At 49.4% G+C, this 27,916-nt stretch overlaps 1 protein-coding gene across 1 annotated transcript; it reads left to right on the top strand.

Annotated features, from left to right (window-relative positions):
• The first annotated feature begins 19,824 nt into the window (after positions 1-19,824).
• Positions 19,825-20,703, top strand: LOC141020669 (uncharacterized). The gene has a single exon (XM_073495591.1). The coding sequence runs from the start codon at positions 19,825-19,827 to the stop codon at positions 20,701-20,703; it is 879 nt and encodes a 292-aa protein (XP_073351692.1).
• The last annotated feature ends 7,213 nt before the right edge of the window (positions 20,704-27,916 follow it).

The following is a 27,916-nucleotide window of genomic DNA, read 5'->3' as shown; positions in this document are numbered from 1 at the left end:
TGTGAATTATTGATGTTAAATCACATGGCGATGTGAACTAGATTATTGACTCTAGTGCAAGTGGGAGACTGAAGGAAATATGCCCTAGAGGCAATAATAAAGTATTATATATTTCCTTCTATCATGATAAATGTTTATTATTCATGCTAGAATTGTATTAACCGGAAAAATAATACATGTGTGAATACATAGACAAACAGAGTGTCACTAGTATGCCTCTACTTGACTAGCTCGTTAATCAAAGATGGTTATGTTTCCTAGCCATAGACATGAGTTGTCATTTGATTAATGGGATCACCTCATTAGGAGAATGACGTGATTGACATGACCCATTATGTTAGCTTAGCACCCGATCGTTTAGTATGTTGCTATTGCTTTCTTCATGACTTATACATGTTCCTATGACTATGAGATTATGCAACTCCCGTTTACCGGAGGAACACTTTGTGTGCTACCAAACGTCACAACGTAACTGGGTGATTATAAAGGTGCTCTACAGGTGTCTCCAAAGGTACTTGTTGGGTTGGCGTATTTCGAGATTAGGATTTGTCACTCCGATTGTCGGAGAGGTATCTCTGGGCCCACTCGGTAATGCACATCACTATAAGCCTTGCAAGCATTATGACTAATGAGTTAGTTACGGGATGATGTATTACGGAACGAGTAAAGAGACTTGCCGGTAATGAGATTGAACTAGGTATCGAGATACTGACGATAGAATCTCGGGCAAGTAACATACCGATGACAAAGGGAACAATGTATGTTGTTATGCGGTCTGACCGATAAAGATCTTCGTAGAATATGTGGGAGCCAATATGGGCATCCAGGTCCCGCTATTGGTTATTGACCGGAGAGGTGTCTCGGTCATGTCTACATAGTTCTCGAACCCGAAGGGTCCGCACGCTTAAAGTTACGATGACAGTTTTATTATGAGTTTATGTATGTTGATGTACCGAAGGAGTTCTGAGTCCCGGATGAGATCGGGGACATGACGAGGAGTCTCGAAATGGTCGAGACGTAAAGATCGATATATTGGACGACTATATTCGGACTTCGAAAAGGTTCCGAGTGATTCGGGTATTTTTCGGAGTACCGGAGAGTTATGGGAATTCGTATTGGGCCTTAATGGGCCATACGGGAAAGGAGAGAAAGACCCCAAAGGGTGGCCGCACCCCTCCCCATGGGCTAGTCCGAATTGGACTAGGGAGGGGGGCGCCCCCTTCCTTCTTTCTCCTTCCCCCTTCCCTTCTCCTACTCCCACAAGGAAAGGAGGAGTCCTACTCCCGGTGGGAGTAGGACTCCCCCCTTTGGCGCGCCTCTCCCTTGGCCGGCTGCCTCCTCCTTGCTCCTTTATATACGGGGGCAGGGGGCACCCCATAGAGACAACAATTGATCTTTGAGATCTCTTAGCCGTGTGCGGTGCCCCCCTCCACCAAATTACACCTCGACAATACCGTTGCGGAGCTTAGGCGAAGCCCTGCATCGGTGGAACACCATCATCGTCACCACGCCGTCGTGCTGACGAAAATCTCCCTCAACACTCGGCTGGGATCGGAATTCGAGGGACGTCATCGAGCTGAACGTGTGTAGAACTCGGAGGTGCCGTACGTTCGGTACTTGATCGGTCGGATCGTGAAGACGTACGACTACATCAACCGCGTTGTGATAACGCTTCCGCTGTCGGTCTACGAGGGTACGTGGACAACACTCTCCCCTCTCGTTGCTATGCATCACCATGATCTTGCATGTGCGTAGGAATTTTTTTTGAAATTACTACGTTGCCCAACAAAAGGGCCTAATGATATATGGTTAATTGTGTCAGGTTATTTAAGCCGCCGTGGATATCATGAGCAATTAAATTATTTAACTCTATTATGAACGATCCAGAAATTTCACAAAGCATGGCTTCTTTTAAGCCGGCGATATGACCCGCCATGGTTAACAGATGCAGTTTTTTCTTAAGTGTTGCACAAACAAGTTTCACAGATTACAGGGATTATTTTGGATCAAACGATCGTCCAAAAAAGAAAAATTTCTAGACCTAAAAACTGATACGGAGAAGTTCATAAGCTCTAAATGAGGTCTTTTTGCAAGCAAAAGGGGTCTGCTAATATTGAAAATGGGCGTGAAACGACTGCCGCCGGAGTTGTGCATTACTCTTGGATCAAAGGGAGCCATTGTGGAAGAACTGCGAAGGAATCGCGAGGAACCACGAAGAACACAGAAGAACTTGCGAACCCTAATGTGGATCTAGTATACGGGACGGCGAGGACTTACTGGTGCTGACGAGCAGCGGAGATGCGTCGCGGTTCTCTGGTCAAGACAGGTCGATGCAGCGGCCTTGGTTGGTGCAGACGGGATGCGCGGCGGCGGCGGCGGAGCTCGGGCTCTGGGGTGTCGAGAGGAGGAAGACGATGGAAAGGGAAGAGTGACGAAGACCTGAGGGCCGGGCCTATTTATAAGGGACGGCTGATGAGTGGGCGCGAGAAACGAGGAGGCTGAAGACATGATTATCCAGCTGTAGAGGCGCCTTGATTTTTGGGATAGTTATTAAGATAAGGATCTGTTGAGATACGTTGGACGGAACGTGCATTAATGGTGGATGACGTCACGGCGGGTTACCAAGAATCCAGAAGATGATGTCATGGCGGGTTATAACCTTCGCGCAAACAGAAGCCGGAAGATTTTCTCTTAAGGTATTGAAGATTGACATGAACCGGTTCAAATCAATCTCGGGCCTAATGTTGGGGATATAACTACTGGTGTCACCCGCCCAGGAGGGGCCGGGTTACATTGAGACGATCATCGCATGAAGCCCAGAATCAAGCTCGAAGATGGCGGATCAGTAATAGGATTAAGGCCCAGAGGCGGCTTAAGGCCCGTAGTGGTAAAGCGCCGTAAGGCGTGACTTGTAGTGTAAGGCAAGAATAGTTAAGAGTCCGAGCCGGACGCTGTTTATAAGCTGGCCGGGACTCTGAGAGCCGCTGGGAGTTAACCTCTCTATATAAAGGGACGACCCGGCGGCGGTTCAGGACAAGGAAGATCAGATCGATAGCCAGGCAGAGCGGTTTAGCTCCTGGTCATCGAAACCCTAAGCAATACCACCTCAACTGGAAGTAGGCTTTTACCTTCAACGTAAGGGGCCGAACCAGTATAATCTTCATGTCCTTTGTCCCGTTTAACCCCTTTAAGCTTCCTAGCGGCGATGGCTCCACGACTAAGTCCTTGCTCGAGGACATCTGCCGTGACAATTCCACGACAGAAGGGAGGGAGTCCTACTCCCGGTGGGAGTAGGACTCCTCCTGGCGCGCCTCCTCCTGGCCGCCCGCCTCTCCCCCCTTGCTCCTTTATATACGGGGGCTGTAACGCCCCGGATCCGATGCGCCAGGTGTCCACCAGTTATTCGCCATCGTTGCCATGTCATTTGCTTGCGTGTTGCATTTTGCCATGTCATCATCTGCATTTTATCTGCATGTCTTTCAAAACTTGCGTCCGTTCGGGTTCCCCCGGTTCTCTCCGTTGTCCGTTCTAAGCCCAACCACACTCGCACGCGCCCGCGGCACCTCCGAAATATTATTTTATAAGTGGCCGAAAAATGTTCTCGGAATGGGATGAAAGTTGGCGTGCAGTCTTATTATAGTGTAGGTAGATCGCCTATCAAGTTTCATCGCATTCGGAGTCCGTTTGATGCCCCAATGGATAACTATAGCGGCAGTATAGCCGGTCTATCGTCGGACGTTTTCGGTCTCCGGAAAAGTTGCCGGGCTGTACTTCTCTTCTCTCCCCTCAGCCCAAGCCCTCTCTTCACAGCCCACTAATCCCTCCTAGACCTACCCCTCCTCGCGGCCGGTGCCGTTCGATCGAGATCGGAGGGTCCGAAAACCCCCCTAAACCCAAACCCTAGCCCCTACCCCTTTATATACACCTACCCATGCCATTTCTGGTCTCCACCTACCCCCTCCTCTTCAATTTCCGTGCCCCAATCATCAGCCGCCGCCAACTGCCACCTTCTCCTCATTTTCCGGCGAGCTCCTACCACTCCCCGCCACTTGTCGCCTCCGGAATGGCCGCGCCGCCACCAGCCACTGCTCCCCTCCAATCGGGGTGCGCCACGCGTCCCAGCCAGCGCCTTCCGCCGCCGCAGGCCTGCGCGAGGCCCACCGAGCCCATCTGGGCCCAGGTCGAGCCTCCTGCGCACCGCCGCCCATCGCCTGGCTCCCGCTCGTCCGCCTCCTCCCGCTGGAGCCCCGCGCCGCCTCGGTCTCCGGCAGCCGCCGGCGAGGAGCTTCGCCGGAGAGCTCTTCCCGTCGACCCGTACCTCCGGCCGGACCAGGTCCCTCGACGCCCTCTCCTTAGCTTCTCCCCTCGCCCCCTCACCATCTCCCTCTCCGCCGCCCCTGCAGGGAACCCCGCAGCCGCCGCCATGGATGGGCGCCTCGCCCGTGAAGCTTCGCCGCGCCGATGCCCCGTCGGCCTCGAAAACCGGCAGATCCAGCGCCCCACGCCCAGATCTGCCCTTCCCCGTCGCTGGCGCCCCTCCTCCATCGCCCCAACCTCGCCAGGTCGCCGCTGGCAGCCGCCGCCGTCGCGCTCGGGGACGAGCACGGACGCGCGCGCCTGCCTCGCCCTGCCGCGTGCCCGCGTGGGCCTCGGCCCCGCTCCGGCCCAGCAAGCCGCCCCCCTAGGCCCAGCCGGCTCCCTCTGCAACTGGGCCAGGCCCAATGTGAGCAACTCCCCCAAACTCCAGTTTTGGCCCATAGTTATTTTTTTTCACTGTCCTGCGAAATTTGACCAAGTCCTAGAATTTTCATCTCATGTGTACTTGTTTGACCTAGCGTAACTTTCTGCTCGTAGCTCCATTTTGGATGTATGATATTTCAAAATGTTCATCATGAGATGCTCTTCATTTTTCTTCATTGTGCCATGCTTGTTTGAGATCATATTGATGCCCTAATCATCGTTGCAAGAGTCCTATATGATGTTATCTGCTGCCTGTTAACAGAACTTGATGATTTGTCTTTTTCATTGCATTTTGTTTGTGCATCCTATGAGCTTGAGGCCTACATGTGTTTTGAACTACATCATTCCTTCTTTACAGGAGTGCTTGTCTTGTATTTTTGTGATATGTGTGGTGACTAGCACAAGCATGCAAAGTAGCCTTCATAATGTTGCTGATTTCTGTGACTTAGTCATTTCTGCTGTCTGTAGTTGTAGCATTGTGATGCCATGTAAACCAGCTTCTACAAGTCATTCTATGCATGATCTGGAGATCTTCACTGAGGATGATTTCTTATAAATGTTATGCTCTATCCATCCGTGCCCTTGTTTAAATTTATAGCCTCCTGTAGCCTGTTGTTATCATGCTCCAAACTTGCTAAATAATGCTGCTGTCAGCCTGTTAACATGAAGTTCAGTTTTGACATGTGTTTTGCTAGTGATCCATGCACTCTATGACTATGATATTGCTATTCTTAGCTTCATATTTGTGCCATATTACTGCTGGTTACCTTTTCATGCCATAAAATGCTTTGTGGTAAGTGGTTCAAGCTCACAAACATGCTTACTTATCGTTGTTTCTGCCATGTCCTGTTATTTTCACTGTCTGAATCTGTCATATTACTTGCTATGTTTACATGGGTGCCATCATATCTTCTGTGCCTTTTTGGCTCATGTTCACTAAGGGACTTTTGTTCTATCCAATTAGTCGATTGATGCCATGCCTTTTTTGGCTATGATATGTTCCTGTAACTTTTTGTTTGATAGCTCTAAACTTTGCAACCTAATGTTATTTCTGCCATGTCCAATGATTTTCTGCCAAGTCTGTGAAACTGTTATTAGTTGTAATCTTGCTATGTCCTTTTGAGCATGTTCTAGTGATTTCTGGAGATAGCTCAGTGTTCATGTTTTGTAATGCTTTACCAGTACATCACTTCCATGCCTTTTGTTATCATGTTGGAGTGCTGTAGCATATTTCCATCATGCTTGCAAGATGCCTAGTTGCTGTTTGGACAGATTGTTGTTATATCTTGTTTGGAGTGTATGTGTTGCACCGTTGCTCCGTTTGGAGTGTGCACTATATGAAACTTGCTTAGATTTGCATGTAGTTTCAGGTTACCTTGTTGCATCCTTGTTTTGAGGTGTTTGCTTGATGTTTGAATGCATTTTGCATCAATGCCATGTTTCACTTGTTTTGCTCATATCTTCTAGGCCGTAGCTCCGACCTAAATGAACTTTATATGTAACTTGACTAGAATTTTGTGTAGATCATCTTGGTGCATCTTAACTTGCTGTTTAACAACTTGAACATAAGGTTTATTCAGATCTGGACCAATTTCGAAATTTGCATATGAGGACTTACCTTGGATCTCATTACTATCATTGCTATGCTAGTTGCTTCGTTCTATCGCTATGCTGCGCTACCTATTCACTTGCTCTTCAAGCCTCCCAAATTGCCATGAACCTCTAACCTTTGTCATCCTTCCTAGCAAAGCGTTGTTTGGCTATGTTACCGCTTTGCTCAGCCCCTCTTATAGCGTTGCTGGTTGCAGGTGAAGATGAAGATTGCTCCATGTTGGATTATGATTATGTTGGGATATCACAATATCTCTTATTTAATTAATGCATCTATATACTTGGTAAAGGGGTGGAAGGATCGGCCTTATGCCTGGCGTTTTGTTCCACTCTTGCCGCCCTAGTTTCCGTCATACCGGTGTTATGTTCCTTGATTTTGCGTCCCTTACGCGGTTGGGTGATTTATGGGACCCCCTTGATAGTTCGCTTTGAATAAAACTCTTCCAGCAAGGCCCAACCTCGGTTTTACATTTGCCTCACCTAGCCTTTTTCCCTTGGGAGTCGCGCATCCCGAGGGTCATCTTTATTTTAACCCCCCCGGGCCAGTGCTTCTCTAAGTGTTGGTCCGAACCGAGCAGCCTGCGGGGCCACCTCGGGGAAACTCAAGGCCTGGTTTTACTCGTAGCTTGACTTATTCGGTGTTTCCCTGAGAACGAGATATGTGCAGCTCCTATCGGGATTGTCGGCACATCGGGCGGCTTTGCTGGTCTTGTTTTACCATTGTCGAAATGTCTTGTAAACCGGGATTCCGTGACTGATCGGGTCTTCCCGGGAGAAGGAATATCCTTCGTTGACCGTGAGAGCTTATAATGGGCTAAGTTGGGACACCCCTGCAGGGTATAAAATTTCGAGAGCCGTGCCCGCGGTTATGTGGCAGATGGGAATTTGTTAATGTCCGGTTGTAGAGAACTTGACACTTGACTTAAATAAAACGCATCAACCGCGTGTGTAGCCGTGATGGTCTCTTCTCGGTGGAGTCCGGGAAGTGAACACGGTTTCTGGGTTATGTTTGACGTAAGTAGGAGTTCAGGATCACTTCTTGATCATTGCTAGCTTCACGACCGTTCCGTTGCTTCTCTTCTCGCTCTTATTTGCATATGTTAGCCACCATACATGCTTAGTCACTGCTGCAACCTCACCACTTTACCCCTTTCCTACCCATTTAGCTTTGCTAGTCTTGATACCCATGGTAATGGGATTGCTGAGTCCTCGTGGCTCACATATTACTACAACACCAGTTGCAGGTACAGGTTTTGCGATGATCATGACGCGAGAGCGATGTTACTTGTTTTGGAGTTCTTCTTCTGCTTCTTCTTCGATCAGGGGATAGGTTCCAGGTCGGCAGCCTGGGCTAGCAGGGTGGATGTCGTTTGAGTTTCTGTTTGTGTTTCATCCGTAGTCGGATGTTGATCTTATGTATGATGTATTGATGTATTCTTGGGGCGTTTCTGCCTTTTGTATGTTTCCCCATCTATTATGTAATGTTGATGTAATGATATCCACCTTGCAAAAGCGTTTCAATACGCGGGTCTATCCTTGGTGGGACCCTGGAGTTCCTCTCGGACAGGGTCGCATATTGGGCGTGACAGGGGCAGGGGGCACCCCATAGACACAACAATTGATCATTGATCTCTTAGCCGTGTGCGGTGCCCCCCTCCACCAGAATCCACCTTGATAATATCGTAGCGGTGCTTAGGTGAAGCCCTGCGTCGGTAGAACATCATCATCGTCACCACGCCGTCGTGCTGACGAAACTCTCCCTCAAAGCTCGGCTGGATCGGAGTTCGAGGGACGTCATCGAGCTGAACGTGTGCTGAACTCGGAGGTGCTGTGCGTTCGGTACTTGATCGGTCGGATCGTGAAGACGTACGCCGCGTTGTGCTAACGCTTCCGCTTTCGGTCTACGAGGGTACGTGGAAAACACTCTCCCCTCTCGTTGCTATGCATCACCATGATCCTGTGTGTGCGTAGGAATTTTTTTGAAATTACTACGTTCCCCAACAAAGACAGTTAACAAAACAAAGAATGCTTGAGAACAGTACTACGAAATGTAGCAATTGTTGGACCAAAGTGTTAACTGAACATTACATTTCAGAGGACTAAACTGTTAACTGAACATCAGATTGCATATTATCATTACAAAGGACAAATCACTAGAAGGCACTGGCGGCGGCCTCGAGAAAACATCACGAACTATATTTTAAAGTAGACAACCGCGCGGCAGTGTCGAAGGTGGCCTCGAAGATGAGGTGCTCCTCCAAGATCTGGCGGTCGACACGCATGTCAGCCATAGCGACCTCGTTCGCGCGTGCGGCCGCATGCTACTCAGCTCCATGTTATACTGCGTGTAAAATGGCTGTGGCGGCGCTTAATTGGAGGAGGGGGGTAGTGATTTCGATGGAAGGTGTCGCTCCGTCAGTCGGGGCATGTGGGACGGGAAAGGAGGAGGATGGTGTGGGTGGGGTGTGGATTACCTGACCATATCAACGAGGCTGCGCAACAAGAAGAAGGGTCGGCGGCGAGGAGGCCGCGCAGCAAGAAGAAGGGTCGCCGGCGAGGAGGCGGCGCTGCAAGAAGAATGGTCGCCGGCGAGGAGGCGGCGCTGCAAGAAGAAGGGTAGCCGGCGAGGAGGCGGCGCTGCAAGAAGAAGGGTCGCGGGCGAGGAGGCTGAGCTGCCAGTAAGCAGCAATGAAGGTTTGGACTTGGAAAGCAAGGAGGAACGGTGGAAATGTGGCTTTTGGTAGGAGGGAGGGGTGGGGAGATAGATATTTCCGCGGTGGCAAAAACATTTCGCTCGGTGCCGCGAGAAACTGGCGCGCAAGTGTGGTTCAAGCGGGGGTGGTGGACTGTAGACGACGAAGCTTCCTGCGTATGCCAGACAAGACGGTGCGCCAAGATATTTTATATCGCATCCCACACGATTCTTTCTAGTAAACTGTTTGTGGTATACCTGATTTTTTCATTATGTTTTGAAAGACAAAATGGAGTTACGGAGGGAAAGGATGGTGTTTGAATTGCTAGAACATTTACGTACAGTGAACATGCAACTAGTACATGAGTGTCGTGTTTAAATTTGGAATTATTCCGGATTCGTTTGGCATTTTTATGCATTAATTGAGTTTCTGGGCATTTAATGTGCATAATTCAAATTTGAACTACAAGCACATGCTCCAATGCACCAAAGTTTGCTGAAAAATCACATGTGTGTCTTTGGGTGAATTTATAGGTCCCATGCAAGGAATGAGAATAAAATTCAAACATCTGGGTGTCGTGGCTCAGCCGGAATGATTGAGAAACTTGGTTTTTAATTCCTGTAAATCCAAAACACGGCTAAAAATCATGAAACTTGGCATGTTGTCATGACATGGCATCAACATGCTAAAGTAATTTTTTTGGTCGAATTGGGACAAGCTTTGGTGTAAGCTTCTTGCAAACTGGAGCTTCTCTCAAGAAGGCTCCCGGTTCCGAGAGGGAACGTGTCACCTCCATGTGCGAAATGACATACGTACACTGCCTTCTCCCGCCTTAATTTTTTACACAGGCAGATTAGACCAAATATAAGTATCGTGCTAAATTTTGGAATTATTCAGTGTTCGTCTGGCCTTTTTTGTACACTAATTGAGTTTCTGGCCATTTCATGTGCATAATTCAAATTTGAACTACAAGCACATGCTCCAGTGCACCAAAGTTTGCTGAAAAATCACATGTGTGTCTTTGGGTGAATTTATAGGTCCCATGCAAGAGATGGGAGTGAAATTCAAACATCTGGGTATCGTGGCTCGGCCGGAATGATTGAGAAACTTGGTTTTTTAATTCCTGTAAATCCAAAACACGGCCGAAAATCATGAAACTTGGCATGGTGTTATGACATGGCACCAACATGCTGCGGGAATTTTTTTGGCCGAATTGGGACAAGCTTTGGTGTAAGCTTCTTGCAAACCGGAGCTTCCCTCAAGAAGGCTCCTGGTTCCGAGAGGGACGTGTCACCTCGGTGTCTGAAACGACATACGTACACTGCCTTCTCCCACCTTATTTCTTTTACACAGCCAGATTAGACCAAATAGAAGTGCCGTGCTAAATTTTGGAATTATTCCGGGCTCGTTTCACCCTTTTTATACATTAATTGAGTTTCTGGCATTTAACGTGCATAATTCAAATTTGCACTACAAGCACATGCTCCAGTGCACCAAAGTTATTTGAAAAATCACATGTGTGTCCTTGGGTGATTTTCTAGGTCTCATGCAAGAGATGGGAGTGAAATTCAAACATCTGGGCATCGTGGCTCGGCTGGAAAGATTGAGAAACTTGGTTTTTTAATTCCTGTAATTCCAAAACACGCCTGAAAATGATGAAACTTGGCATGGTGTCATGACATGGCACCAACATACTGCGGTAATATTTTTGGCCGAATTGGGACAAGCTTTGGTGTAAGCTTGTTGCAAGCCGGAGCTTCCCTCAAGAAGGCTCGTGGTTCCGAGAGGGAACGTGTGTCACCTCCGTGTGCGAAAGGACATATGTACACTGCCTTCTCCCGCCTTATTTTTTTACACAGCCAGATTAGACCAAATAGAAGTACTGTGCTAAATTTTGGAATTATTCCAGGCTCGTTTCGCCTTTTTTATACATTAGTTGAGTTTCTGGGCATTTAATGTGCATAATTCAAATTTGAACTACAAGCACATGTTCCAGTGCACCAAGGTTGTTTGAAAAATCACATGTGTGTACTTGGATGAATTTCTAGGTCCCATGAAAGAGATGGGAGTGAAATTCAAACATCTGGGCGTCGTGGCTCGACCCGAAAGATTGAGAAACTTGGTGTTTAATTCCTGTAATTCCCAAACATGCCTGAAAATCATGAAACTTGGCATGGTGTCATGACATGGCACCAACATGTTGTGGTAATATTTGTGGCCGAATTGGGAAAAGCTTTGGTGTAAGCTTCTTGCAAACCGGAGCTTCCCTCAAGAAGGCCCGTGGTTCCAAGAGGGAACGTGTGTCAACTCCGTGTGCAAAACGACATACATACACTGCCTTATCCCGCCTTATTTTTTACACAGCCAGATTAGACCAAATAGAAGTACCGTGCTAAATTTTCGAATTATTCCGGGCTTGTTTCACCTTTTTTATACATTAATTGAGTTTTTGGGCATTTAATGTGCATAATTAAAATTTGAACTATAAGCACATGCTCCAGTGCACCAAAGTTGTTTGAAAAATCACATGTGTGTCCTTGGGTGAATTCCTAGGTCCCATGCAAGGGATGGGAGTGAAATTCAACCATCTGGGCGTCGTGGCTCGGCCGGAAAGATTGAGAAACTTGGTTTTTTAATTCCTGTAATTCCAAAACACGCATGAAAATCATGAAACTTGGCATGGTCTCATGACATGGCACCAACATGCTGTGGTAATTTTTCAGTCCGATTTGCGAAGGCCCACACATTAACAATCAATAAAGTCATTTTGGAACAAGTGTTGTCACGTTACAAATCGGAAACACAAGTATTATTGAAACTATGGGCGTTTGACTTACCAATTACGTGCGGCCATGCGTCCCCTTTTTTATTGGCTAGGAGGTGCCGTGCGGGGTAGCTATTTGAGTACGGGAGGCGTGCGATCAGACCCCTGTGCGTGCTCATCGGGAGGAGAGCCCTTTGACCGCTACCCGCCGCACACCTCCCTCCCAACGTCTCCATTAATGGCGCCTGAGCACCTGTTCTACGGCGTGGCTATATGTCTCACTGGACTGAGATTTAAGAGAGAAAAATGAAAATCTGAAAAGAAAGTTTTGCACGGATCTTGATGTAAGATCCGACGGATCTATATAGCATCGACCGCGACTTATAGCAAGCATGATGAATATAAGGACGATGATAGTGGATAATAATTGTCTTACATATTTAGAAACATAATTAAGAAAAGCCACATGCGGCAACGCCTGAAATACACAAGGGCAAAAGAAGAAGGAAGACAACAATCTAGCTCGCTGATCTCTACTTTCTTGATGCGTTGTTGCAGGCCGCGGGAACTAGTCTCTGCGCCAAGCGGCGACGAGCTCTTTCTTGTCCTCAAGATGCTGCTTGAGAGAATCCACAGATTCCTCCACCAGCCTTCTGCGCTCGATGCGGAGCTTGTTATTCTCGTCCATAAGTTTCTCGATGATGACGCCGGTCCTCTTCAACAAGGCAGTGGTCTGCTCCTGCTGCTCCGCACTTCCGACGATCTTCGCCCTCAGCAGGTCGCGCTCGGCCCGGAGCTTCGCATTGCTCTCATTTACTTGCCGGATGACGTTGATAGACTGTTCAAACGAGGCTTGCAGGTCATCCTGCAACCTCGCCCACCTGGAGATGTGTTCCATCTGCCTATGGACGAGGGCACGCATGCGCCTGGAAGAGTCCTCGCCTGCCCGCGAGGCAGTTTCCCAGGCCGCCGTGGCAAGGGAGGACATCTCTGCTGCATTCGCGGCGCGGCAGGACATCTATTCTGCTTCCGCGACGTGGCCGGACCAGTCTGCTGCATCGACGGCACGGCGGGTCCTCCGTGCTGCTTCGGCGGCGCGGCGAGACCTCTTTGCTGCTACAGCCGCGCGGCAGGACATGTTGGCTGCTATCGCGGCGAGGCGGGACATCTCTCGTGCTCCCGCTTCCAGGCTCGCCTCTCCCTGGTCGCAATCTCTCAACCCAGAACTCACGCTGGCCATGGCGGACGCAAGGGAACGATGATGAATGACTTGTTTGTTTTGGACTTTTTGTGGATGAGGAGTTGAGGAGGAATGTGCAGTCATCTTGGAGTAGTAGTATTTATAACCGCGTAGTAATACGCTCCTAAGTGGGAAACCGTTTAGGTTTTGATCGGTGTGAACAGGTTTGCAATTTGGAATGTGACGGGATGCATGCTCAAAATTTACTGACGGTTATAAGTGCGGCACTATTCCCGGAAGGCGTAACGTGGGCACGTACGCCTTCTCGGCCGCGTACGTGGCGTTTGCACCATAGGGTGCACTGCAATAGGCAATGTCAGCACACGTCTTTTAATTAGAATGGGTGTGCCCGTCTAGCGCACACACGTTGATCTATCTAACTGTTTCAGTTTGTTGTGGCTAATCGCAAACAGTTCATCCATGTGAAGTGTATGCCATCAATCGCAGACACTTTGATCTGTCTTACCCGTTTCTGTTCTGTTGCCTAATCGCAAACAATTAATCCTTCTGAAGCGTATGCCCTCAATCACACACACCTTGATCTGGCTGACCGTTTCTTTTGTGTTGCCTAATCACAAACAGTTCATCCGAGTGAACCGTATGCTATATATCGCACACACCTTCATCTGGCTGCCCGTTTCTTTTGTGTTGCCTAATCACAAACAGTTCATCCGAGTGAACCATATGCTCTATATCGCACACGCCATCATCAGGCTGCCCGTTTCTTTTGTTCCGCCTCATCGCAAACAGTTCATTGGACTGAACCGTATGCCCTGGATCGCACACGCAACTAAAATCTGAACCGTGTTTGATGCATCCTCCATCGCAAACGTTTTCACCTTTTTTGGCGGTTTTCATAAAGCACCGTTTGCAATTATGGCATCGCACACAGTTTCTCAGAGGGTCTCTGATCGTAGTGTCGCGTTAGCATCATCCTGCAGTAGTGTTCCACTGCATATCAATAGGTTCATTTGTACTGTTTGTCTTCAAAGCCCTCGTGTTTTGAAGACTTTCATAAAAATTGCCTATTCACCCCCCTCTAGTCGATAACTAGCACTTTCAATTGGTATCAGAGCTAGGTGCTCTCTTGTTCTTTGTGATTCGATTTAACCACCTGGAGTTTTAGCTATGTCGACTACAGGGATAATCAAAGTCTTCGCTGTGTGCCCTGTCTTCGATGGCACTGATTACCCCTATTGGAAGAATAAGATGCGTATGCATCTTGAAGCCATTGACGTCGACCTCTGGCATGTCATCAAGAATGGCGTTCCCAAGGTCGGTGAAGGTGTTACTGCTGCAGATGTCAAGAGGTTCATTCAACTGGACTCGACTGCCAAGAACATCATCTGTGGTCATCTGACCAAAGGATAGTATGGCCATGTGAGTGCTCTGGAAACTGTGAAGCTAGTCTGGGACTGGCTCTCCAAGGTCAACGAAGGTGTCTCAACCCAGAGAGACTCAAGGATTAGTGTTCTCCGCAACCTCTTCAACCGTTTCAAGAGAAATGACAACGAGTATGTCCAGCTCACATTTGATCACCTCATTAATATCACAGATGAGCTTCGTGCACTCGGCGCCACTGAAATCACCAAGCACGAAATCGTCAAATCACTTCTAAGATTGCTTGATAGCTCATTCAACACCCTGGCCTTGATGATTCAAGAATGCCCTGACTTCAAGACTCTTGATCCGTTTGACATACTTGAGAGGCTCAACACACATGAGTTTCAGCAATATGAGAAAAGAGATATCTATGGTCCCAACTATGGCCGAACTCGCGCTTTGAAGGCAAAGGCCGTTTCCTCATCCGAAGAAGAATCTGACTGCAGTTCTGAGGATCCTGAAGACATTGGAAAGGAACTTTCCATGCTGGTGAAGAAGTTCTAGAGGTTCATCAAGAAGAAAGGCTTCAGACGGTCTTCGAGATCCAGCTCAAAAAATGATGAAGCTTCCTCCCGTGACTACAAGAAGAGAACGTGCCACAAGTGCAAGAAACCTGGTCACTACATCTCTGAATGTCCACAGTGGGACAATGAGAACAACAAGAAGAAGAAGAGCAAGGAATATGATTTTGATGACAAGAAGAAGAAGAAATCCTCAAAGTCTTCGGCGAAGTCTTCATCACACAAGAAGAGCTCATCTAGAAAGGCTCATGCGTTTGTTGGCAAGGAGATGGATTCAGAGAAGGAGTCTGCATCTGAGGAGGCGGAAGTGGAGTATGAAGAGGAATCTGATTCAGGCGTGGCAAGCCTGGCTCTAGCTTCAGCATACGTCGCCAAGTCCATCTTCAACACTGAAGACAATGGCATCGACACCAACGCTGATGCTAATGATGAGGATGACTCTGCTCCCACCTACTGCTTCATGGAACGTGGTGCCAAGGTAAACTCACGCGATGCTTACTTTCAAACATCAAGTGAAGATGACTCTGAATGTGAATCTAAACCTAGCTACAAAACACTTGCTAAAATTGCAACTGAGCAACCGAATGCTATGGAACACATTCAAAAATTGCTAGACAAAAGCGATGACCTGTTGGACGCGGAAATGACCCGATCTCAGTCCTTAATTGAAGACATTAAAAATCTTCATGTTAAGTACGAGGAACTTGAAAGTCATCATGAAACGCTATCAACTACTCATGAAAAGCTCTCCCACGATTATCTTCAAAGGAAGCAAGAGCTTGAGAACTTGAGATCGGCTCATGAAGATCTTCAAAAAGAGAACGAGTCACTCCGCGCTCAACAGATCAGTTCCGCTCAGGAAGGATTTGAACCACCATGTCTAAAATGTCTTGAGCGTGATAATGTTGTCTCTGTTGCTGAATGTTCTACTGCTGCTACTATTGCAATATCTTCAACTGCTGATGTGGTAACTAACCCCTCTGTTGAGGATACCTCTACTATTGCTGATGAGAATGTCAGGTTGAAGACATTGCTTGAGACAGAAATGTACAAAAGTCTCAAAGGGCATCAGACACTATGTGGTGTCCTCAAGAAACAGATTCTGAACCGAAACCCTAGGAAAGAGGGTGTTGGGTTCGAGAGTAAAATGAATGTTGATGGTTCTTACTGGAAGCCTGTGCAGTACCCCAAAACCACATGGGTTGCTGCAAAGGGACCTTCAGTGGATCCACCTACCTTATCTGGCTTCACTTGTGCTAACCCGATTATCATTGATGAATCCTTTGATGCAAACTATAAACTGTTTAAGAATCAGAATGGTGAAGTGTTTGCTAGGTATATTGGTACTAACTGCAGGAATGGACCACCTTTGAAGAAGATCTGGGTACCCAAAAGTTGTCTTGAAAATCTTCAGGTGAATGTCATCATGACACCACCTGGGAAGAAGACAAATCCCAGACCAAAGGCTTCATATGGTTCAAAAGCTTCATACAGAAGAGGACTCACCAGAGTCACCCTAATGCAAATGTTTTGCAGGGAAGCCATACTCAGACTTATGAATATGAGCGTGTTTCATCAAACCGCTATGTTCATAAGACCAAGAACTATTCTGCCTATTCTTATGAGTATTATTCACCTCCTGTAAGGCTATTTGCTAGGGATCCAAAGCCAAAGTTGTCAGATGCTCCACTTAGACTCATTGCTTCGAAGCCACCCCTGAGGATGTGGGTGGCTAAGAAAATTAACTTTCTTTTGCAGAGAAAGGCCTCCAGCCAGAAATCAAAGGCGTCTGATGCTTATGTTGGGGACCTAAAACATCTTGTGGGGCACAAGATAAAATGCCCAAATGGTCTTATTATGTATTTCGTCCCAGGATTCCTTGACATACATCCTACTTATCCTAACCGTGATCTGAACGTTGATAATATGCTTGTTTGACAAATGTTTATGCTTCACACTTCCCTTGGTGAAGCCTATCCCCCAAACTGCACTATAGGGTATGGCACCAAAGGCTTCTGAGTGGATGCACTAACCACATGATTGGTGATCGAAGTCTTCTCATGGACTCAACCCTATGACCATCTGACAAGAGTCACATCACATTTGCTGACACTGGTAAAAGCAAGGTATTCGGTCTAGGTAGAGTTGCAATCTCAAAGGATCAGCACATGGATAAAGTGATGCTTGCTAAATCCCTTGGTTTCAACTTAATGTCTGTCTCAATGCTTTGTGATCTAAACATGGTTGTGATATTTGGAAAATATCATTGCCTTGTGCTAATGGAATCTGACAAATCTCTAGTCTTTGAAGGATATCGAAAAGACGATTTGTACATGGTAGATTTCTCAGCAGGACCACAATTGGCCGTATGTCTTCTAGCAAAAGCTTCAGAGTGCTGGCTCTGGCATCGAAGGCTAGGGCATGCCGGCATGAGGAACTTGTACACTCTCGCGAAGAAGAAGCATGTCGTAGGAATCGAGGGCGTCAAGTTCAAGAAGGATCATCTGTGTGGTGCCTGCGTAGCTGGAAAGATGACTAGGGCCAAGCATCCCTCGAAGACAATCATGACAACATCACATCCCTTCGAGCTGCTTCACATGGACTTATTCGGCCCTACTCATTACTCTACTCTCACTACCACCAAGCAAGCGACAAAAACAATAGCAACTTGAACATAAGAATGATGGGTAAGTTCAGGCGCGCTCTTGATTGGGCTGGGCTGGGCTGAAGGAGCTGAAATGCAAGAACAGAAGATACACGTGGAGCAATGAAAGGCAGGATCCCACACTCTGCAGCATTGACAAGTTCTTCCGCAACGATCGGTGGGACCTGCTTCACCAGGATTACATCCTCACGGCAGCCTCGACGTCTTCTCTGATCACTGCCCGTTAATCCTCGCAAGGGCGACTACCCCCTTCAGGCAGGCGCGCTTCAGATTCAAGAACTTTTGGCCCAAATTCCCTCATTTCAATGAGACTGTGCTGCGTGCGTGGCAACGCCCAGTTCAGCATGACTGCCCGTTCGTAGGATCAAGAGGCGCATGGCGAGAGTGGCGGACGATTTGAAGATTTGGAGTAGAGGCATGTTTGGCAAGAGCAAGCAGTAGCTGCAGATCGCCAATGAGGTCATCTTTCAGCTTGACAAAGCGCAAGAGAGTAGATCATTATCAGACGCTGAATTTAACCTACGGAAAAACCTGAAGCTGAAGGTACTCGGTCTGGAAGCCATTGAAAGAGCTAGGAAACGCCAGGCCTCAAGAATCAGTTGGCTCAGAGCTGGGGATGCTAGCACCAAGCTGTTCCACGCAAAGATGAGGTCGCGCAGACGGAAAAACTTCATCCATGCACTCAACGTCAACAACAGGGTGCTTGTAGATCACAAGGAGAAAGAGCAGGCCATCTACGACCACTTCTCCGCCTCCTTAGGCCAGGGCGAGAGGCGCAGCTGCACTCTGAACTGGGAGCAGCTCCACGTCCCGGTGGTGACCGCGCCCGAGCTGGACGGCCCGTTCACTATGGCTGAGGTATGGGCAGCGATCATTGCATCACCGGCAGAAAAGGCGCTAGGCCCAGATGGTTTTACCGGCCAATTCTTTCGCTCCTGCTGGCATATCATCAAGGACGAGATCATGGCTGTTTTTCAGAAGTTCTACCACATGGCCGGAAGAAACTTCAGTGACATCAACACCGCGCTGATCAGTCTGCTACCGAAGCGCAATGGGGCCTCGGAGATTGGCCATTACAGGCCCATCAGCCTCATCCATTCCGTCGTGAAGCTGATCTCAAAGGTGCTTGCTTTAAGGCTCTCGGCTGCCCTGGACGGAGTGATCTCGCCGGCTCAAACGGCATTTCAGAGAGGAAAGTGCATACATGACAGTTTTCAGTACGTCCAGGGCTGCGTCAGAATGTTGCACACAGAGAAAAAGCAGGCTCTGCTTTTCAAATTGGACTTCGCCCGAGCCTTCGACTCCGTCTCTTGGGCGTATTTGATTGAACTGCTACAACAAATGGGCTTCTAGCAGCGCTGGAGGAACTGGATCTCCTTGCTGCTCTCCTCTTCGTCCTCCTCGTGCTTGCTCAACGGCATGCAGGCGCCAAGCTTCCTCCACGCGTGTGGGCTACGACAGGGTGACCCGCTATCGCCGCTGTTGTTCATCCTGGCAATCGACCCCTGCTAGAATCAGCCACCAGACAGAATTTGATCGCGCCGCTGCCAGGGCGGGGAGAAAGCATGAGGGTCAGCCTTTACGCTGACGACGCGGTAATCTTCGCAAATCCAATAAAGGAGGAGGTGGACTGCCTGCTGGAGCTGCTACACTCCTTCGGAGAAGCCACTAGTCTCAAACTCAACCAGGCCAAGTCCTCGGTCATCCCAATGAACTGCGACGCCCAGACGCTGGAGGAAGTGCTGCATGGCTTCGGCGGCGCCATCGCTAGCTTCCCCACATCCTACCGGGGCTGCCTATCTCCCCTAAGCGATTGCGGATCATGCACTTCCAGTTCCTTATTGACAGGATCAAATCACGCCTCGCGGGATGGAAGGGAAAGTTGATGTCGTTGGCCGGGCGGCGCGTCCTGGTGCGCGCAGTGCTCTCCGCCCTGCCCACCTATGCCCTTTCTGTGCTAAAGGTGCCGAAGAAGGTTTTGAACAAGATCGACAAAGCGAGGCGACGCTTTCTGTGGGCGCAAGACGAAGAGCTAACGGGGGCAAGTGCAAGGGCCGTGGAGCTCTGTCTGCTCGCCGACGGAGAAGGGAGGGCTCGGGATCCTCGACCTGCAGCTCTTTGCCTCTGCGCTGCGGCTACGATGGCTCTGGCTGGCATGGCAACACCCACAGCGGCCATGGACGACCTTTCCTCTTCCCTGCAACAAGATGGACCTCGCAGCATTCCAGAAGGCCACGCATGTCCTGGTCGGGAACGGCCAGCAGGCATGCTTCTGGACGAGCGACTGGTTGGGTGCGGCCCCTCTGGCTGCTGCCTTCCCAAGCCTCTACAACCACTCCAGGCGCAAGAACCGCACGGTGGCCGCTGCGCTCGCCAATGACCAATGGATCAGAGACCTTCATCATGGCAACACATCGCTTATCGTCGTCGAGTATCTGCAACTCCGGCGGCAAATTCAACAAGCTGGACTGATCCTTGACAGTCACGTCCCAGATCGGATTCAGTGGACAGCGGGCGGCGGTGATTGCTACTCGGCAAGGGCGGCGTACCGCATTCTCTTTCAGTCCAGGCCGAGCACGAGTGACGACAAGGTGATCTGGAAAAGCTGGGCGCTGGGAACTGCCAAGGTGTTCTCATGGCTCATGCTCAGGAACAGGATCTGGTGCAACGATCGGCTGCAAAGGCGAGGTTGGCCAAATGGATATTTCTGCAGCCTCTGCCTCCGAAACCTGGAGTCTACGGTTCATCTCTTCTGGGAGTGCTCATTCTCCCGCCAAATTTGGGCGACCTTCTCCGTCAGAGCTGGCTGCGAGGAAATGGCCAACTTCAAATCGCCGCTCCACTCTACCATGCAGCATTGCCTGCAAATGATCCGTCGCACGCCAGCGGGGGCGCGAAAGGGCTTCAGATCAATGCTCATCTTGATTGCCTGGAACATATTGAAGGAGAGAAATGCCTGCGTCTTCAGGGGGAAGATGCCATGCCAGAATGACGTCGCCCACGCCATCATGCTGGATTGCGACCAGTGGCGCGCCGCCGGTGCAGCCTGCCTAGAGCCCCCGTTCGGGGTCTATTCTGCGAGATAGCATCCCCATGATCGCTCCTAGTGAGCTCTAGTTTCTCTTTCCAGTTTTTTTTCACTCCTTTTTTCGCCCATGATCACTTGATCCTCCATGTATTTCCCGCTGCTTTCTCCTAAATCAATGAAGCCGGCCAAACCGGGTCTTTCAAAAAAAAACTACCACTGCCTGTCTCTATGGCTTCGTTATTGTTGATGACTACTCAAGATATACCTGGGTGCATATAATTCTCTACAAGAATGAAGTGCAGGATGTCTTCAGACGATTCGCCAATCGTGCCATGACGAACTATTGCATCAAGATCAAGCACATCAGAAGTGACAACGGCACAGAGTTCAAGAACACCGGCCTCGACACCTATCTTGATACGTTGGGCATCACTCATGAGTTCTCAGCTCCATACACACCTCAGCGGAATGGCATCGTGGAGCGCAAGAACAGAACCCTCATTGAGATGGCTCGGACGATGCTTGACGAGTACAAGACTCCAAGGAAGTTCTGGCCTGAAGCCATTGATACTGCATGCCATGTCATCAACCGTGTTTATCTTCACAAGCTTCTAAAGAAGACATCATATGAGCTACTAACTGGTAAGAAGCCAAACGTAAGCTACTTCAGAGTATTTGGTGCTAGGTGCTGGATCAAGGATCCACATCACACTTCAAAATTTGCACCGAAAGCACATGAAGGTTTTATGCTTGGGTACGGAAAGGATTCGCACTCCTACATATTCTTCATCCTCTTTCACTATAAAGTGGTAGAAACTATGGATTGATACGTCTCCAACGTATCTATAATTTATGAAGTATTCATGCTATTATATTATCAACCTTGGATGTTTTATATGCATTTATATGCTATTTTATATGGTTTTTGGGACTAACCTATTAACCTAGAGCCCAGTGCTAGTTTCTGTTTTTTTCTTGTTTTAGAATATCGCAGAGAAGGAAAACCAAACGGAGTCCAATTGACCTGAAACTTGACGGAGCTTATTTTTGGACCAGAAGAAGGCCACAGAGTCAAAGAGTTGGGCCAGAAGAGTCTCGGGCTGCCCACCCCCCTGGGCGCGCCTCCCTGCCTCGTGGACAGCCCAGAGACCCCCCTGACTTGTTCTCGACGCCAACACCTCTCATATATACCCAAACTTCCAGAAAGAAACCTAGATCGGAAGTTCCGCCGCCACAAGCGTCTATAGCCACGAGAAATCAATCTAGGCCCTCTCCGGCACCTTGCCGGAGGGGGCCATCATCACCGGTGGCCATGGATGAGTATCCCGGAGAGACCATCATCGCCATGAAGGCCAAGGACCAGAGGGAGAACCTTTCCCCATCCAGGGGGAGGCCATGGAGGAGGAAGCACAAGGGGGAGAACCTCTCCTCCTCTCTCTTGATGGCACCGGAGTGCCATCGAGAGGGGAATCATCGCCGCAGTGATCGTCTTCATCAACGTCACCACCATCATCACCATCCTCATCTCTTTTACGCGGTCCACTCTCCCGCACCTCGCTGTAATCCCTACTCGAACATGGTGCTTTATGCCACATATTATGATCCAATGATGTCTTGCCATCCTATGATGTTTTGAGTAGATATCCTTTGTCTTTGGGTTGATTGATGATCTAGATTGGTCTGAGTTGTATGTTTTATTTTGGTGCTGTCCTATGGTGCCCTCCATGTCGCGCAAGCGTGAGGGATTCCTGCTGTAGGGTGTTGCAATACGTTCATGATTCGCTTATAGTGGGTTGGTGAGTGACTGAAACACAAACCCGAGTAAGGGGGTTGTTGCGTATGGGAATAAAGAGGACTTGAGGCTTTAATGCTATGGTTGGGTTTTACCTTAATGAACTTTAGTAGTTGCGGATGCTTGCTAGAGTTCCAATCATAAGTGCATATGATCCAACTAGAGAAAGTATGTTAGCTTATGCCTCTCCCTTATATGAAATTGCAATGACGACTATCGGTCTTGTTAACAATTGCTTAGGACAATTCCGCACACCAATCCATCATTATTCCACACTCGCTATTTATAATACTTAGTAATATATTCTAACTTTATGATAACAGCACCTACTTTTATGTTTTAGCTCTCCGATACCATACAAAGTTATCCTCTTCATACCCACAACGTAGTTTTATTTCTCGTTGCTAGTTGGAAGCAAATGTTCGGTGTACGTAGAGTCGTATCAGTGGCAGATAGGGCTTGAGAGAATATTGATCTTACCTTTAGCTCCTTGTGGGTTTGACACTCCATACTTATCACTTCCACCTTTGGAAATTGCTACGATGATTCCCTGCACTTGGGGATTATCATGGATGTGCGGTTCGATGAAACTAATGGCTCGCAAAGAGATCACCTGCCAAATGTGCTAGATGAAGTCTCACCAAGTGAATCCATCAAGCTTATGGGTACAGGAGAAATCATACCTTCAGAGGCTCGGGATGAAGAAGAGCTCATCATTTCTGCACCTAATCAACCCGAAGACACTGCTCAGCCTGAAGTCAATACTGATGATGAAGACAATGATCAGCAAGAGCAAGGTCTTCGTCCAGTACATCCTCGTGTTGCAAATGAAGTGCAGATTGAGAAGATAATTGATAGCATCAATGCACCTGGTCCACTCACTCGTTCAAGAGCAACACAGCTAGCAAATTTCTGTGGGCACTTTGCATTTGTCTCTATATCTGAACCCAAGAAATTTGCAGAAGCCTTCATGGAACCTGAATGGATTCAAGCAATGCAAGAAGAGCTTCAACAGTTTGAGCTGAACAATGTGTGGGAATTGGTTAAGCGTCCTGACCCACGGAAGCATAACATCATTGGCACAAAATGGATCTATCGCAACAAACAAGATGAGCATGGTCAAGTTGTCAGAAACAAGGCTCGTCTTGTTTCTCAAGGTTACACTCAAGTAGAACGGATTGACTTCGATGAAACCTTTGCTCCCGTGGCTAGGCTTGAAGCCATTCGCATACTGCTAGCCTATGCCAATCATCACAACATCCTCCTGTATCAAATGGATGTGAAGAGTGCCTTTCTGAATGGCAAGATTGAAGAAGTGTATGTCCACTACAAAAAAAAGACACATCCGTGACATTTTGGGCCGAACAAAAATCTTTTCTGTCATACTTATGACACTTCTATGACAATAATTGTGATAAAACACGGTATCATCATAGATGTGGTGGGGTCCTACTTCTATGACAAAAAATCATGACAGAAAATGGGCTTTTATTCTTGGGCGGGCCGGAGACGCAGCTGCATGACATTCTTTGGGCCGTCCATGATGGAAAAAACCGTGGTAGAAGTGAGGGCGAGGAAAATATCGGGGTGTTCCCGGTTACGGTGGGTGGTCGGGGCTGAGCGATGCGCGTTTCTCTCATACACGGACGCGCGTGGGTGCGAGGCGTTGGGATCTAACTGAACCCGAGCGATTGCACTGCAGGCTACACGTTACTGAACCCGAGCGATCAATCAATGGCTGATAACTGAATCCGATTGAGCGATTCCTTTGCTAGTGCTGCTAACTGAAGCCGATCGATGCTGCCTCTGGATGAACAGTGAGCGTTGCTGGTGGGGGGGGGGGGGGGGTTGGATGAACAGTTCCCGATGGGAGTGGATGAACAGTTCCCGATGGGAGTGGATGAACAGGACCCCATGGCGTTGCCTCTGGATGAACAGTGAGCGTTGCTGGGGGGTTTGGATGAACAGTTCCCGGTGGGGGTGGATGAACAGGACCCCGATCGTTCGAGCCGGTTGGGGCTGGATGAACAGGACCCCGTGGAGGACAGGATGAACAGGACCACCCCGTGGAGGGCAGGATGAACAGTAGACGGTGGAGGGCTGGATGAATAGTAGCCCATGGAGGGGTGGTTGAACGGGAGCCCGTGGAGAGGGCTGGTTGAACAGTAGCCGGTGGAGTAGCTGGCGGTGGAGGCTGGATGAACAGGAGCCCGTGGATGAACAGTCGCAGGTGGAGGCTGGAGGAGGTCGACGATGGATGAACAGTAGCCCGTGGAGGCTGGAGGGGGTCGACGGTGGAGATGAACAGTATCCCGTGGAGTCTCGTTTTGCGGTATGCCACACCCCTCCCGATGAACAGGACCCCCGTTTCGACCGTAGCACTCCAACACAAGTCTGTTTCCTCCGGTTTGCGGTACGCCACACCCCTCCCGATCAACAGGACCCCCGTTTCGACCGTAGGAGGTCCGTTTCCTCCGTTTTGTGGTACGCCAGACCCCTCCCGATGAACAAGATCCCGTTTCGAACGTGGCTGGTCGAACACAAGGCTGTTTCCTCCGTTCTGCGGTACGCCAGGCCTCGTTTCCATCGGCTGTTCCGTCCAAGCCCTCCCGATGAACACGCCGATACATTCTGTTCCGACCCAGCCGGTTGGCTCCCCATGAACACGACGACGATGCTGTTTCTCCGTTCCTACCCAGCCATGTACACGAGCCCTGGCCATACGTATGCGCAAGTAGGCGTTCGAGACCCTGCCCGTATGTACGTACTTGGCCGTATTTTCTTTGTTGCACACTGGCCGCTGTACGTACGTGTACATGCTACGTGCGCGCCTCTACTATGACACGTGCGCGCCTCTACATCGACCAGTATGTACGTACACGTCCGCGACCAGAATGACAACGCTACGTACGCTTCGACCAGGTGGGTCCCGACTGTTAGGCACTACCTTGCCTAAGAAGATGTAGCTGGTGGGTCCCAGCAGTCAGGGGGCGAATCGTTTTTTTTGCCCGGACGCACTTCCTTGCGTGCGAAGATGTAGCTGGTGGGTCCCAGCAGTCAGGGGGAAACGTTTTTTTCACGAAATACGGTGGCCCGTCCGGTGGGTCCCCGCTGTCAGGTGGAGTAATAATTATTTTGCGCGTAATAAGGAGGCACTTCCTTGCTGCGGCCGTGGACCCAGCCGTCAGCCTCTCCACGTACAGTCCACGTCTGATGGAAGCCGTTCCTTGACCACGTTGACCACGCCGTGCCGAGAGCACCAGGGCGGTGGACGACGGCGAGGCCTAGGAAGGGGACGATGCGGAGCCGGGGAAGACGCGGCAGCCGCGCATAGAGGAGTACGAGGGTTCACTGGTTCGCTGCGGTGTGAGGCTGCCATCGCCGCAGAATAACAGGGGGTGTGGGTGAGTAGAGGGATGGCCTGGCCAGCGGTGGGAATAGTATGGGGCGGTGAGGCCTCCGCGGCAGCACAGCCGACCACGGGAGGTAGGAGCATGCGGCACGACCGGCGCTGCTTTGGGCGGCTGGAGCAATAAGACCAGAGGTTGAAGAAGCACTACGGCCGTTGGATGGACATCGTACGGTCACTGGAGCTAGAATCGTTCATATTGACTAAGTTGACAAAGCACTCCGTCCCCGTTAACTTAGTAGGCCCACAAGTCAGCCTGCCACCAAGGTGGGTCCCAACTAGCAGGGGAGTATTCATTTTTTGGTGCGTAATAAGGAGGCACCTCCGGTGGGTCCGAGCTGACAGCGGGGGGAACGTTTTTTTGCCAAATACGGTGGCCCGTCCGGTGTGTCCCAGCAGTCAGGGGGAAACGTTTTTTTGCCAAATACGGTGGCCCGTCCGGTGGGTCCCTGCTGTCAGGTGGAGGAATAATTATTTTCCGCGTAATAAGGAGGCACTTCCTTGCGGCTGCTATGGACCCAGCTGTCAGCCTCTCCACATACAGTACTCTTCCGATGGAAGTCGTTCCTTGACCATGTTGACCACGCCGCGCCGAGAGCACCAGGGCGGTGGACGACGGCGAGGCCTTGGATGGGAACGACACAGAGGCAGGGAAGACTCGGCAGTTGTTTCCCACGCGGAGGGGAGTACGACAGTACGAGGGTTTACTGGTTCGTCTGCCGTCGCCGGAGAATAACAGCAGGTGTGGGTGAGTAGAGGGATGGCTAGGCCAGCGATGGGAGTACGGTGGGGCGGTGAGGCCTGCGCGGCAGCACAGCCGGCCACGGGGAGGAGGGAGCAGGCAGTCCCGCCGGCGCTTGTTTGAGCGGCTGGAGCAGGAAGAGCAGAGATTGAAGAAGCACGACGGCCGTTGGATGGACATCCAACAGTCACTGTTTGTGCGTCAACCTTTGTTTAGGAAAGCCTCAAATCTGTGGAAAATAGCATACAGCCCATCTGCCATTATTTCTAATAATTTACAGCCCATTTGCTAATTCTTAAGATTTTTTTTGGAGCCCATATTCTGTTTGTTAGCATTACAGCCCATATTGTGGCCACGGTTAAAAATTATACGAAATTTTGCATATTTCGGTGCGGTCCGAACTGTTTTTAATCCCGAAATTTCGAGTCACTTTCAAACTGATTTTAAAAATAAATGTATATCAATATAAAATCCAACAAATTGGCCACGCATAAAAATTAATGCAATTTAAAATCTCGAAATAAAAAAAAGAAATTTGAAACTATATGCTAGTTTGATATGTTTTAAAAATGTACAACCCATTTCTCATTACTGATAGGCCATTTTCTCGGCCAGCCGAATGAAGCTCTCCTCGTCTTGAAAGATTTGCAGCCCAACAGGCCTAACAAAGCGACTTACTTGGCAAATCACAAAAAGACTGGGCTGTGGCCGTGGACCCAGCTGCAGCCGTGGACCCAGCTGTCAGCCTCTCCACGTACAGTACTCTTCCGATAGAAGTCGGTCATTGACCACATTGACCACGCCGCGCCGAGAGCACCAAGGCGGTGGACGACGGCGAGGCCTAGGAAGGGGACGACGCGGAGCCGGGGAAGACGCGGCAGTGGATGCCCAGGCGGAGAGGAGTACGAGGTTCACTGGTTCGGCTGCGGTGTGAGGCTGCTGTCGCCGCAGAATAACAGGGGGTGTGGGTGAGTAGAGGGATGGCCTGGCGAGCGGTGGGAGTAGTAGGGGGCGGTGAGGCCTCCACGGCATCACAGCCAGCCACGGGAGGCAGGAGCACGCGGGACGACCGGCGCTGGTTTGGGCGGCTGGAGCAAGAAGACCAGAGGTTGAAGAAGCACTACTGCCGTTGGATGAACATCGTACGGTAACTGGAGCTAGAATCGTTCATATTGACTAAGTTGACAAAGCCCTCCGTCCCCGTCAACTTGGTAGGCCCATAAGTCAGCCTCCCACGATGTTGGGTTCCAGCTGGCAGGGGGAGTATTCATATTTTTGTGCGTAATAAGGAAGCACTTCCTTGCGTGCGAAGATAGCTGGTGGGTCCG

This window comes from Aegilops tauschii, chromosome 3 (genome assembly GCF_002575655.3).
Source record: "Aegilops tauschii subsp. strangulata cultivar AL8/78 chromosome 3, Aet v6.0, whole genome shotgun sequence".
Lineage (NCBI taxonomy): Eukaryota > Viridiplantae > Streptophyta > Magnoliopsida > Poales > Poaceae > Aegilops > Aegilops tauschii.
Note: the sequence above shows the minus strand (reverse complement) of the source record. Positions and strands in the feature narration are given on the sequence as shown.